Source organism: Leucoraja erinacea, chromosome 10 (genome assembly GCF_028641065.1).
Source record: "Leucoraja erinacea ecotype New England chromosome 10, Leri_hhj_1, whole genome shotgun sequence".
Lineage (NCBI taxonomy): Eukaryota > Metazoa > Chordata > Chondrichthyes > Rajiformes > Rajidae > Leucoraja > Leucoraja erinaceus.
The window spans coordinates 25,240,891-25,254,135 of NC_073386.1; the positions used below are offsets into that span (position 1 = coordinate 25,240,891).

Below are 13,245 nucleotides of genomic sequence, written 5' to 3' on the forward strand. Positions count from 1 at the left end.
TGTAACCTTCTTTAGCTTTATAAATTCACCAGTCCTCTGATTCTGGTTCTCGCTTTTCTCCATTTCTTCTTTACCCTCTGCATTGGCAGATATGCTTTCAATTTCTCTTTGTTGTCAGATTCACCAACCTAGCCTCCTTTACGTTGCAATTTACTTATTTTTAGATCCTCCTTAATATCTATCTCTCTAAGGTTTTTATCACCCTGAAAATCCTTTGTTCTTTTTACGATCTCAATAAAATATCTTGCACATGGTTTAAAAGTAACGTATAATTGTAGTCCAACTTTTATATTGTTTTGATTTATCAGTATCCATGAGGAGCCGCAACAATATTTTGTTGTCTGATTTTTGAAATCATTTAGATTGCAGTAAACTTTAACTGGTTGCATATTTAATCTGTAATCTCTTCTGATTTTAGGTCTGTCATATAGACTGCCAAGCAGAAGGTGGCATCCCTTCTTATTCTTTTACATTGATGGTAATCTTCTTTCTTCAACAAAGACAAGAGCCTCTTTTACCTGCGTACTTGGGCTCATGGGTGAGAATTATAATACTTTTGCTTCGAGGGAAAAGCTCATCCTATTTTCCTTGATCCTTATTGTCACATGTACCGAGGTACAGTGAAATTTGATTTGCCATAGTCATACATTAAAAGAAAAGCAACAAGATACATAACAAAATAGAGATTAAACATAGACTTACGTAAACAGCCACCACAGCGTCGTGTGAGAATCCCCTGGGAACACAGCATAAGCGGAGACCCACAGCCATCAGTTCAATGGTCAGGCCACACACACGCTCCTCCACCGTGTTGTGACCAGAGTTGTACCGCTGTCACTCTCTCTGCAGTCCCCATCCGTCCGAACAGTCAAAGCTGTCCACACTCGCACTAGACCCAAGGATGACCTCATGGAGCGATGTCCCCGCAAACACTGAGATTACTGCACTCACGGCACTCCCTCTGAGTTCTCACCAGTGCAGGCAGTATGTCCATCTTGTTTTTCGACGACCTCACATTCCCCACTGAGATGGAAGGCAAATTCTTGTACCTTCTTTCGTCCTTTTCTCCCGCGGTCAGGGCAATTGAAACGTCCGCAGTCGGGGCGATCGAAACCTACAGTTGGCAATCAAAGCCCCTGCGATCGGGCTGGGCGAATCTCCTGCAGTTGGAGCTCCTTAAGTTAAGGCTGCAGTGCAGATGGAGATATGATACGGAAAAAGTCGCATCTCCATCGAGGGAAGAGATAAAATGTTTCCCCTACCCCCACAAAACAAAAACTAAAGATACACTAAAACATACAAGTAAAAATAGACTAAAAATAACAAAAGAAGAAAGGAACGAGACAGGCTGTCGGCAAGACTGCCATGTATGGCGCCACCCGGTGGTCATTTGTATCTGACCTAGTTTAATCATTTACATGTGATAGAGACTTAAAATCCCATGACTACTGCTTTACTTGGTGCAAATATATTTACACTTCTGTATGGCATTTTTTTTTTTCGTGTCGGTGTTTTATTCTGCAACTGTCAGTGTTTTTAATATGTTCTATAATCTGTTTTCCCAGTTTTATTTGGAGATGCAGGGATTTCATGTTGTTATTTTCTAAAAATTAGATTGAAGGCTTTGACTTAAAAAAGATTGATGAATATCACCTGAAGGGAATACGGAATGATGAATATGTATTATGGGAACACAGACCTGCAAATTCTGGGGAATCAAAAAGCATAAACAGTGGAGATGGAAAAAGCTCAAATAAAACTGACCAGAGAAAATCTAACAAAAAGACTGAAAGCAGTGAACCTAATACCCAAAACAATTCACTAAAGGATAAACATGGCAGAGTAAGTGTGGTACATTGTTCTGTGTTTTAACATCTTTACTATTATAAATATTCTGTAATATTGGCAGGAACTGATTGTGGATGATCAGCCTTGATCACAGTGAATGGCGGTGCTGGCTCGAAGGGCTGAATGGCCTACTCCTGCTCTGGTCTATTGTCTATTTTGGTATTCTTCATTTTTTTCTTTGCGAATGGGCCCATTGAGTCCATGCCAACTCACGGAGCAACCCCATTCCCCAGATTATTTCCCTGCACCTTTTCTCTCTCTCGCATGGCCATCATTACTTCCCCAATTCTTTACCACAAAACTACACAAGGGATAATGTACAGTGGCCAATTAAACTACAAACTCTTTTGACTCCTCCCACTTTCTACAAATCAAAGGTGTAGCCTTATGCACTTGCATGGACTCTAGCAACGCCTGTCTTTTCAGTTACTAAATGGAAAATTTGTCCCAAACCTGCACTGGCACCCTTCCCCAACTCTTTCTCCATAGCATCAGTGACTGCATCGGTGCTACTTTCTGCATTTTTGTAGATCTCAACAATTTACCACCTTTGCTACTAAGACTCATCCACCTGCAATTTCACTTGGACCATCTTTGACACTTCTCTCCTTCTTGTGGATCTCTCTGCCTTCATTTCAGGAGACAAATTGTCCCCTATTGTCTACTGTAAACTCACTGTCTCCCGTCTTGACTATACCGCTACCCACCCTCTCTTCTGTAATTAAGCCATCCCTTTTTTCCATTCTCTTTCTTTGTTGCATCTGTTCTCATGATGAGGCCTTCACTCACATTTTCGCCATTTCCCAAAAGTTTGAGACCACCATCTCCTACCCACCCCTAGACAGAACAGATGAGAGTTTCCTTGGTTCTCACCTTTCACCCCACTAGGCTCTGCAACTAGCATATCATCCTCTGCCAGTTCTACCATCTCCAAGGATATTCCACCATCAATCACAACTTCCCCTTTCCCTATCTTTCTACTTTCCACAGAGAGCAGTCTCCCTCTGACTCCCTAGTCTGCTCATTCCTCCCCATCCACATCTCCCCGCCTCCTGCCAGTTTCCTCTGAAACAGTTGGTGTTGCAATATTTGACCCTGTACCATCCATAGACCTAAGCAACTCTTACATGTGAGGTAGAGATTCATGTGCACCTCTTCCAAAACTATTTCCAACTTCCACATTGCATATGCTGGCCGACTATATATTGGAGAGACCAAGAGTAAACCAGGTAATTGTTTTGCAAAAACTGCTATGGTGAGATAAAACACAAATCAGAACAACAGCTTCTATTCCATTTATGTGGCCTACAACCCAATGGTATGAGCATTAAATGTTCCTATTTCAAGTAACCTGTGTTCCCCTCCTACTGCTATTAGTTCATCTAGATACTTTATGGGTACACAAAAATGCTGGAGAAACTCAGCGGGTGCAGCAGCATCTATGGAGCGAAGGAAATGGGTAACGTTTTGGGCCGAAACCCTTCTTCAGACTTTATTCCTTTGTTCACTTTTTCCATTCCCCCTCATTATCTAGAATCATTACCTTCTTCCTCCTCATTCTATCTGCCTATCACACATATATCTGAGTTTTTTCTCCCTTGGGCTACCCTTCCTATCCCTCATCTGGTTCAATTTTGCCCATTATCCCTCCTTTATCTTTTTCCATTTATCACCTATCAGCCCCTGTCTCAACATTCTTTCCCTCCCCCACCTGGCTCCATCTGTCCATCATCTCAATTGGCCCCAGCTATCACCAGTTCATTATACTGACTATCTTCTCTTGACATTGAACCCCGATGCAGGGTCTCAACCCCAAACATCGACCACTGCTTTGCCTCCACAGATGCTGCCTGACTTGCTGAGTTCCTCCTGAGTTTGTTTTCTGTTCCAGACTACCTTCTCGTATACGAGCTGAGGGAGGAAATTAGAGCACTCGGGGAAATCCATGCAGTCACATGCAAACGCAGCACAGATAACACTGAGTGAGGCAGCTGTTCTGTCTGTTGTCCTATTCTGCCACCCACTGCCCTTGAACAGTGAGAACATAGAAGTTTTGTTTAAAATTATATCATTAATACTTTATAATATTAACACTTAGGTAGGCAATGGTCATATTAAAAAAAAATATCTATTAAAGGATTAAACCACCAGCTCAGATAGCGATACATTTTCAAATCTCTGTAATATTCACACTCGCTTCTTAGAAAATGAATTGAAATCTTGTAATTGAATACCACGGTGGACTACAGCTTCAATACAAAAGGAGAGTATACTAAAATTATCCTACATCACTGAAACTCTACATAGAATCATGTGCTAATTATAATTATGTAATTTTAGTTGTGTCAAAGATGACATACCATCCCCCTCTTCGTATTTGAAGTGAAAAAGTGACAATAACAAATACAAATACAAATGTAAATCCATTTAGCAGAAGGAAAAACAATGTGCTTAAGTTGATATGTATAGTTTGATTTTACCACCTGAATATAAATATATTTACTCTGTATCATAAACTAACAAGTTGTAGTTAGTAATTATTTCTGTTTTTAATTCAGTATTTTTTAAATTGTAATTTCTGCTGAGAGTTGGCCACAGTAGGGCCTAATTTGGAAGCAACTTCCTGATAACTAGCAATTTTGTAATAGAATTGATTTCTATTTTTATATCGATACAATTTTAATTCTGGTTAGTGTTAAAACTTGACCTTATAGTTCAATCGTGAAAAGACCAAAAGAGTTTTCATTGATCATGATCAACACATTCTCATTTCTTTTTTTAGGCTCCATTGAAGTTTGGTTCATCACGCCCGGTTTCTCTTGGACTCCTCTGGCTAGAATTGCTTAAATTTTACACTCTAGAGTTTGCATTGGAAGAATATGTTATCTGTATACGGGTAAAAGATCTTGTATCAAGAGAGCATAAAAACTGGCCAAAAAGGAGAATAGCCATCGAGGGTGAGGGTACCATTATTCATTGAATAATAAGCAAAATAGAAAGTTAATCAAGCAATCAGAACCTAGTGTACTATTAAAGAGAATGCATGGCAGATATCAAAATTGAATATAATGAAGTCCTACAAGATTTTTTTGAGGTAATATTTGAGATTTTGAAGGTTAATATTACAATGAGATATCTGTTTATCAGGGATCTCCTATTGCTATAACCAGTGCTTGTAATTTAGAATTTCAGTTTGGTTCATTGGTAACATACCCAATGCCTTATCCAAGTTAATTATTTGATGCAAACAGAGTCACTGAAGCATGTTATGTGTTATTAAGGAGTTAAACTTTATGAAAAGAACATTCATGAAGTATGCTTGGAACATTACACAGATACATAGACAATAAGTGCATTTACATAGATGCATAGGGCCATTCGGCCCTTTGAGCCAGCACCGCCATTCAATGTGATCATGGTTGATCATCCACAATCAGTACCCCGTTCCTGCCTTCTCCCCATTCCCCTTGATTCCACTAGCCCTAAGAGATCTATCTAACTCTTTTGAATGCATCCAGTGAATCGGCCTCCACTGCCTTCTGAGGCAGAGAATTCAACACATTTACCAATTTGTGTGAAAATGTTTTCCCACATCTCAGTTCTAAATGGCCTACCCATTATTCTTAAACTGTGGCCCCTGGTTCTGGACTCCCCCAACATCGGGAATATGTTTCCTGCATCTAGCGTGTCCAATCCCTTAAGTTTATAATGTTTCTATAAGATCCCCTCTTATACTTCTAAATTCCAATGAATACAAGCTCAGTCGCTCCATTCTTTCATCAAATGACAGTCCCGTCATCCCGGGAATTAACCTCGTGAACCGATGCTGCACTTCTTCAATAGCAAGTACACTCTTTAATTGGGTACTTATAGAGACTTAAGAAAGCCATTTAGCCTTTCAAACTAGCATTGAGGTCATCGCTAATCTCTGAGATAACTCCATACATGTGCTTTTGCTCCCTCTCTTGTAATACCTAAAAAGGTATTCCCGAGGCAGACTCTACATTTGGTGCCAGTGCGCATCTTGATTTAAAAATAACCATTACATTTGTTGTACAGAAAAAAGACCTTGTGATTCTGATATTAAGTGTAATAACGTCCAAACCCAATTTACTTCATCACTGGGTGTTTGTACTTCTGGGATTGAGGAGGTGGGATTGGAGGGAAGGCGATTTTTTACCATCTATGCTAAGCACCGATAAACTTGCATTGAGTATTCTTTTAAAATCTTTTTATTGGATTTTTCCCCCAAAAAACAGAGACAAAACATAAAAAACAGAGCAAAAAGAATAATGATAAACATAACAATGATATTGATACATAGGGATCAGGATTACATTAATAACAGGTATAACCTAATATGAGACCAGTGTCAAAATACACATTGAATATAGGCATCCCGGTCTCTATGTAAATATAGTTAAAAGAAAACTTATAAATGTAGAAAAAAACAACCAAGATAAAAAGACAAAAAGAAAAGGAAAAAAGGAAACAACAAAACATCCCTAAACTAAAGAAAAAAAGAAAGGAAAAAATAAATAAAATAAAATAAAAACAAAATAAACAAAAGCAAAGCAAAACAGAATCTGAACTGAGAATTTCAACAATTTAAGTCTGTTTGTCGTCAAGTCCGTTCCACCATATAAAGGTAAAATAGTTTTTATAACATTTAAAGAGGGAGCAATTTATGTTATATGAAAGTGTTGAGTATTGATATCACTCTGACCTAGCTCCTTTCACAGAGGCTCAATGAGAAACAAAGTAAATCTTTGGGGATCAAATTTGTATTATTCAAGAGTGAATCAATAGCTCAGTAAATATGCTGTTCTCCATCATTGACTTTATTATCCATTGAAGTCTGTTCTTAGAGAAATACATTTGATTAATATTCTATTATTGGTCAGGACCAAGCTGTATGGCTTCAGTCAGGCAATAATGATATCTTAATTTTCTGAGAACTGTGCTATAAATGTCACTGAATGTATTTTTAAAATATATACTTAATTTTTAAGAAAAATATTTAATTTTTTTAATAGACCCCTTTGCACTAAAGAGGAATATTGCTCGGAGTTTGAACAGTCAGATGGTGTATGAGTATATTCTGGAGCGATTTAGGACTGCATATAAATATTTTGCATCTCCACAAATGAAAGATGGGATCAAGGTAAAACCAGATGCTAGGAAAAAAGGGAAAGTTTACAATAAAAAGATTGCAAAATCTGAAGAATGTCCAGGGATTTGTCATCCACCACAAAAGGGAACTGCAGTGGAGAAAGATGGGAAAGAAGTTTCCACCAGTAGAGAAATTGTAAATGGAACCAGTAACTGTGGAACACTGGTGTTTTATAACACAAGTACTGAATCTACTGAAAATGGCAAAAGAGATTTTGAACTTTTAGAATTGAAGCATGTTTCATCTCCTACCAGTGAAATTACAGTGAATTTGCTAAAATCTGATTTGGGGGCTGACAATTGTCCAAGAGATTCCAATGAAAGATTGCTCAGTAGCAATTCACTGGAGCAATCTACTAGAAGACTGAAGTCTGATTCTTCAGTGAGTTGTTCAAAGAAGACAGAGCTGAAAGAAACAGGACTTGCATTCAACAGTGTGGAAAATGCAACGCCACCGGACAGTTTACAGTCGCTAAAATATAAAGATAATTGTGAACTAGAAGTAGACTGCTTGGAAGGATCTAATTGCACTGCCAGTTGCATTTCAACTACCTCACAGATTTGCACAACGGAAACAGAAGCTCCTATCTACAATGCTGCTGATGACATGGACGGTACATCAGAAACAGGGGAACTACATTATGTCTTTGAGAAAAGCATTCTAACAAATGGAAAGGTAAGATTCTTTAGATTTTCATGAAAATGCTATTGTACATAAAGATCTGAATCATCCATATATCTAGAAGCATTAATGTTTCAAATTTGGTAATTCAAGGCATGAATTAAGATCCTATTACAGGTTATTTTGGTGAATTGGCAAAAATATGCTATTGCATTTGTGTGATTTGCCATTTTATTGTTTTGTTTTGCTATCAAAATTTAAACTAGAGATAACAGTTCCCTGCTGAACAAACCATTATGAGCACAGGGCTAATTATTATAAGCACAATATGTTAAGTAATTTACACCTAATTCATGGAAATAATATTGGAAACAAGATGCAATTTGTTCCTAGGTGATTTCCCCTTGAGTGGTTGTGATGCAGGTCTTTTTCCCCTCAGCTGTCTTAACTATATTAACTACTGTTCCTTTCCTTATTCTCTACTCTTTCTTTCTCTCCCACTTGCTTCCCTCCTCCCACACCCACACCCCCCCACCCTCTGTTTCATACAGCTAGTTCGTCTCAAAAACAATAGTTGAACATTTTGCATTATAAAAAATCTCATTTATACATTGTGTCAATGGCAAAAGGGGCTAGGATCTAAAGAGTTTCAGACTCGCAAGTACAAAGTTAATTTTGTCACAGGATTTTCAGAAATATACATCTTTCTGACAGGTTTATAATTTGATTTCAAAGTAACACTGTTTTTTGTCCAACCATCTGCCTATCAAAACCTCCCTCACCTGTATCCATCTATCACTTGCCAGGTAGATAGAAAATGCTGGAGTAACTCAGCGGGACAGGCAGCATCTCCGAAGAGATCTCTGGAGAGAAGCATCTCTCCAGAGATGCTGCCTGCCCCGCTGAGTTACTCCAGCATTTTGTGTCACCTTTGATTGAAACCAGCATCTGCAGTTCTTTCCTATCACTTGCCAGGGTTTGTCCTACCTCTCCTCTCTTCCAGCTTTCTCTCTTCTTCCCCCCCCCCCCCCCCCCCACCACAATCAGTCTAAAGAAGGGGCCTGACCCAAAACCGCCTCTCCACGTTATCCTGATCTGTTAAGTTACTCCAGCACAACAACAAAAAAATCTTGGTGGGCATTTAAATTTAGCTACATTTAAAAGTCCCTCACATCGTTTCGCCATTTGCAATCAGTTTTGCGATAATACTTATTTCTGAATTTGGACTTGTTTGCACTGAATCTTCTGCCTGCACATACCTGGTCTAGGTACAGTGGCCGGATAGGAGGCAAACCTGAGGGATTGAATGTTGGCTTGGATTAAACGCTGTAATTGATTTTGTACTGTTTTTAAATGTCTCTGACGTTCAGAACCAGTTGAAACCTGTAAGATTGATGTAATGACATTTTCAAAATGAAAAATGAAAAATAAATGTAATTGAAAAGAAATTTGAAATATTAGGGAATAACTGAAAACTAAATCTTAAAAAATCATTTGCTACAACTTAGAATCCGTATTGAAATAAGTGGAGTCACCAAATCCACACCTGGTCAAGCCTAGTATGGGACTGGAGAAGCAATTTCCCCAGCATAGTGTAGCAACAGATGCAGTGCTGTCTAAATGATTGAAAACCAGCAGTTACAAAGAGAACCACTGGCCATGAAGGCAAATTCATGTTCATAAATCATAGGAGCAGAATTAAATCATTCGGCCCATCGAGTCTACTCTGCCATTCAATCATGGCTGAACTATTCCTCACAACCCCATTCACTTGTCTTCTCCCCATAACCTTTGACACCCTTACTGATCAAGAACCTGTCTATCTCTGCTTTAAAAATAACAAATTATTTGATCTCCACGGCTGCCTGTGGCAATGAATTCCACTGATTCATCACCCTCTGACTAATTAAATTCCTCCTCATCTCCTTTCTAAAGGTACGTCCCATTATTCTGAGGCTGTGCCCTCTGGTTCTAGACTTTCCTCTAATGGAAACATCCTCTCCACATTCACTCTATCCAGCCATTTCACTAGCTTCTATGAGTTCCCCTCCTCATCCTTCTAAACTCCAGCGAGTACAGGCCCAGAGCTGTCAGACGCTCATCATACGTTAACCCAATCATCCCTTGGATTAATGCCAGCACAACCCTCCAATGTGCACAACCCTCTTCAGATATGGGGCCCAATATTGCTTACCCATCCATCCCATTCTCTTCCCTTTCCCTCGGCTTTGTTGCTTAATTATTCTGAATAAAACAAAAGTATACAGATAGAGACTGAACATTTAAATATCTATTAAAAAAAGACACAAATTGCTGGAGAACGTGGACAGGCTATACTTCAGGTCGGGCACTTCTTCAGATGACATGACAAAAAGTGTAGGATAAAGATAAAAGAGGCATGAAATTTGAAGCTTGGGGAAAGAACATTGATTGAAGAGAATAGATAGAAATGGGTAAACATCCAAGTGGGACACAGGAAAAAGAGGGAGAAAAGTGTGTGTCTCTCTCTCTCAAATAGAGAATGCAATGTCCGTGTCGTTGGGTGTCAAGCGGAATATGAGGTGCTGTTCCTCCAGTTTGCCAACAAACACAACTCCCTTTCACCTCTCCTCCCACTTTTTCCCCTCGCTCTTCCCTGTGCCCCACATGGATTCTTAATTAGAACCGGTTATGGGGGAAGGCAGGAAAATGAGATTAGGAGTCGGAGATCAGCCATAATGAATGGTGGAGTAGACTCGAGTGGCTGAATGGCCTAATTCTACTCCTATAACTTGTGTACTTGTGACACCCACCCATTTCTTCCTTTCCCTTTTCCATTTCACCGATACTCCTTCCCCTAGCTTCATATTTCATGCCTTTTCTATCATACTTTTTGTCTTTTCATCTCTGTCTTTTGGCCAACCATCTGCCCATCAAAACCCCCCTCACTATTGAACTATTGACATGAATTAACAAAATCCATAACTAAAAAAACAAGGAAAAGGTAATAATTCCCAATGGCACTGGAAGAAGAGGAAAGCAAAGCAAATGTTCAAAATGTTGCCTGTTTTTAATCCATTGGCATTTCATTTTATTTAGTATTGGTTTAATAAAGAAATCAATAGCTGAGTTTGAATATTCATGGTGTTTGCAAAGGGGCCTATGATATGAAAGCCAAATACTTCATCTCCAGATCTTCTAGTCCTGAGGATCTAGGGACTAGAGGCAGTGCACCACAGTAATATGTCGATGGATTGTAACAGTCATACGGAGTGCAGTTTAGCATATAGTGGGACAGTGACTTGGTGATAGGGAATAATGAAACCATTTACTTAATTGAAGTTGTGTACAATAATAATATTTTTTGTTGTTTTTAGCCTCCCACGATTGTGTGCAGCATCTGCAAACGAGATGGACATTCAAAGAACGATTGCCCAGAGGACTTCAAGAAGATTGATTTGATGCCTTTGCCACCTATGATAAATACATTTAAACAAATTCTTGATCTAGTCTGCACAAAATGTTATGGTAGGTTCAGTCATATAATGTAAATATTAGATTAAGTAATGCTTTGCACATACACATGCACAAAGTGTATACAATCTTTATTTAAAATTAACAAATATTGAATCAATGATGTTGTATTACTTTTTTGATCTCGTTATTGCCAGATGTAAATGATTCCAATGTTGCTATAAAATGTGTAAATCATGTTAATTTTATGTGAATAAAACAAGCCCATAATCAGCACAAGAATCTTCACTAAAGGAATTAAAACCAATATTATGGTTGGTTTCAAAAGAAGTTCTGGAATTCAGTACTTAGATTACAGGTCTATGAATTTTTATACTGGATAGTAAATAAACGAAGAAACATAAATTATCTTAAGGTTTTTAAGCAAATACAACTCATTATGTAGACTTAGTTGAACTTATTTATTCAAATAAAATCTAGTGTATTATTAAATTCTGATTTCAGATGAACTTTCACCTCTGGAGGAGCAAAATAGGGAACAAACCTTGGCAAGTTTGGAAAGATTTATTCGTAAAGAATTTGATGGTAAGTTCTAGATCAGGGGTTCATTACCTTTTCCATCTTAGGACCTTTGTGGTATTAAAAATTCGACCAACTCTTTGTCCAAATGAAATGATATGTTTGTGCCCATTCTTTCAATCCACACTCAACTGGTTAGAAGGCTAAAATGTATCTGTGGTGACGTAGGAGGATTGGTTTGTGAAACCAAATCACCGGCAGTGACTGAATGCACCGAGATTGCAGAGGATGGTGTGATATTAACCATGAACCATGCAATTTGAGAAGGAGAAGGTTAAATCGGAAGTGTCAGTGATGCAGTTGAACAAAGGGGACTATGAAGGCATGAGAGAGGAGCTGGCCAAGGTAGACTAGAAAGGGATCCTAGCAGGAATAACGGTGTAACAGCAATGGCAGGAATTTCTGGGCATAATCCGGAAGACGCAGGATCATTTCATTCCAAAAAGGAAGAAAGATTCTAAAGGGAGTAGGAGGCAACCCTTGCTGACAAGCGAAGTTAGGGATAGAATAGAACTAAAAGAAAAGATGTATAACACAGCAAAGAGTAGCCGAAAACCAGAGAATTGGGAAACTTTCATAGGACAACAGAAGGAAACAAAACGGGCTGAAAAGATGAATTACGAGGGGAAACTGGCCAGGAATATAAAGGACAGTAAAAGCTTCTTTAGATATGTTAAGGGAAAAAGAGTAGCAAAGTCAAATGTGGGTCCCTTGAAGGCAGACACGGGCGAAATTATTATGGGTAACAAGGAAATGGCAGAAGAGTTGAACAGGTACTTTGGATCTGTCTTCACTAAGGAAGACACAAACAATCTCCCAGATGTACTGGAGGACAGAGGATCTAAGGGGGTAGAGGAACTGAAAAAAAATGTCATTAGGCAAGAAATAATATTGGGTAGGCTAATGGAACTGAAGGATGATAAATCCCCTGGGCCGGATGGTCTGCAATGCATTTCGTTGTCTCTGTAGGGTCCTCCTCAGGGAGGTGGCTCTAGAAATAGTGGACGCATTGGTGATCATTTTCCAATGTTCAATAGATTCAGGATCAGTTCCGATGGATTGGAGGATAGCTAATGTTATCCCACTTTTCAAGAAAGGAGCGAGAGAGAAAATGTGGTATTACAGATCAGTTAGCCTGACTTCGGTGGTGGGAGAGATGCTGGGGTCAATTATTAAAGAGGTAATAATGGGGCATTTGGATAGCAATAAAAGGATTAGTCCAAGTCAACATAGATTTATGAAAGGGAAATCATGCTTGACTAATCTTCTGGAATTTTTTGAGGATGTGACAAGTAAAATGGATGAAGGGGAGTCGGTGGGTGTAGTGTATCTAGACTTTCAGAAAGCTTTTGATTACGGTCCCGCACGGATGACTGGTGACTAAAATTAGAGCACATGGTATTGGGGGTAGGGTGTTGACATGGATAGAAAATTGGTTAGCAGACAGGAAGCAAAGAGTAGGAGTGAACGGGTTATCCACTTTGATGGCAAAAACAAGGGGGCAGATTATTATCTCAATGGGGTTAGGTTAGCTAAGGGGGAGGTGCAGTGAGACCTGGGTGTCCTTGTAC

General features: G+C 38.9%; 1 protein-coding gene across 5 annotated transcripts in view; it reads left to right on the forward strand.

The window, feature by feature from the left end:
• The window catches only part of LOC129700924 (terminal uridylyltransferase 4-like), a 72,438-nt gene that overhangs the window by 32,550 nt on the left and 26,643 nt on the right, over positions 1 to 13,245 (forward strand). For all 5 annotated transcript variants that reach the window (XM_055641741.1, XM_055641744.1, XM_055641745.1 and 2 more), the window contains exons 11-16: positions 419 to 538; positions 1,615 to 1,842; positions 4,631 to 4,805; positions 6,885 to 7,696; positions 10,999 to 11,149; positions 11,600 to 11,680. In XM_055641741.1, coding sequence (XP_055497716.1) covers positions 419 to 538; positions 1,615 to 1,842; positions 4,631 to 4,805; positions 6,885 to 7,696; positions 10,999 to 11,149; positions 11,600 to 11,680 — 1,567 coding nt within the window. The remainder of the gene's footprint in view (positions 1 to 418; positions 539 to 1,614; positions 1,843 to 4,630; positions 4,806 to 6,884; positions 7,697 to 10,998; positions 11,150 to 11,599; positions 11,681 to 13,245) is intronic.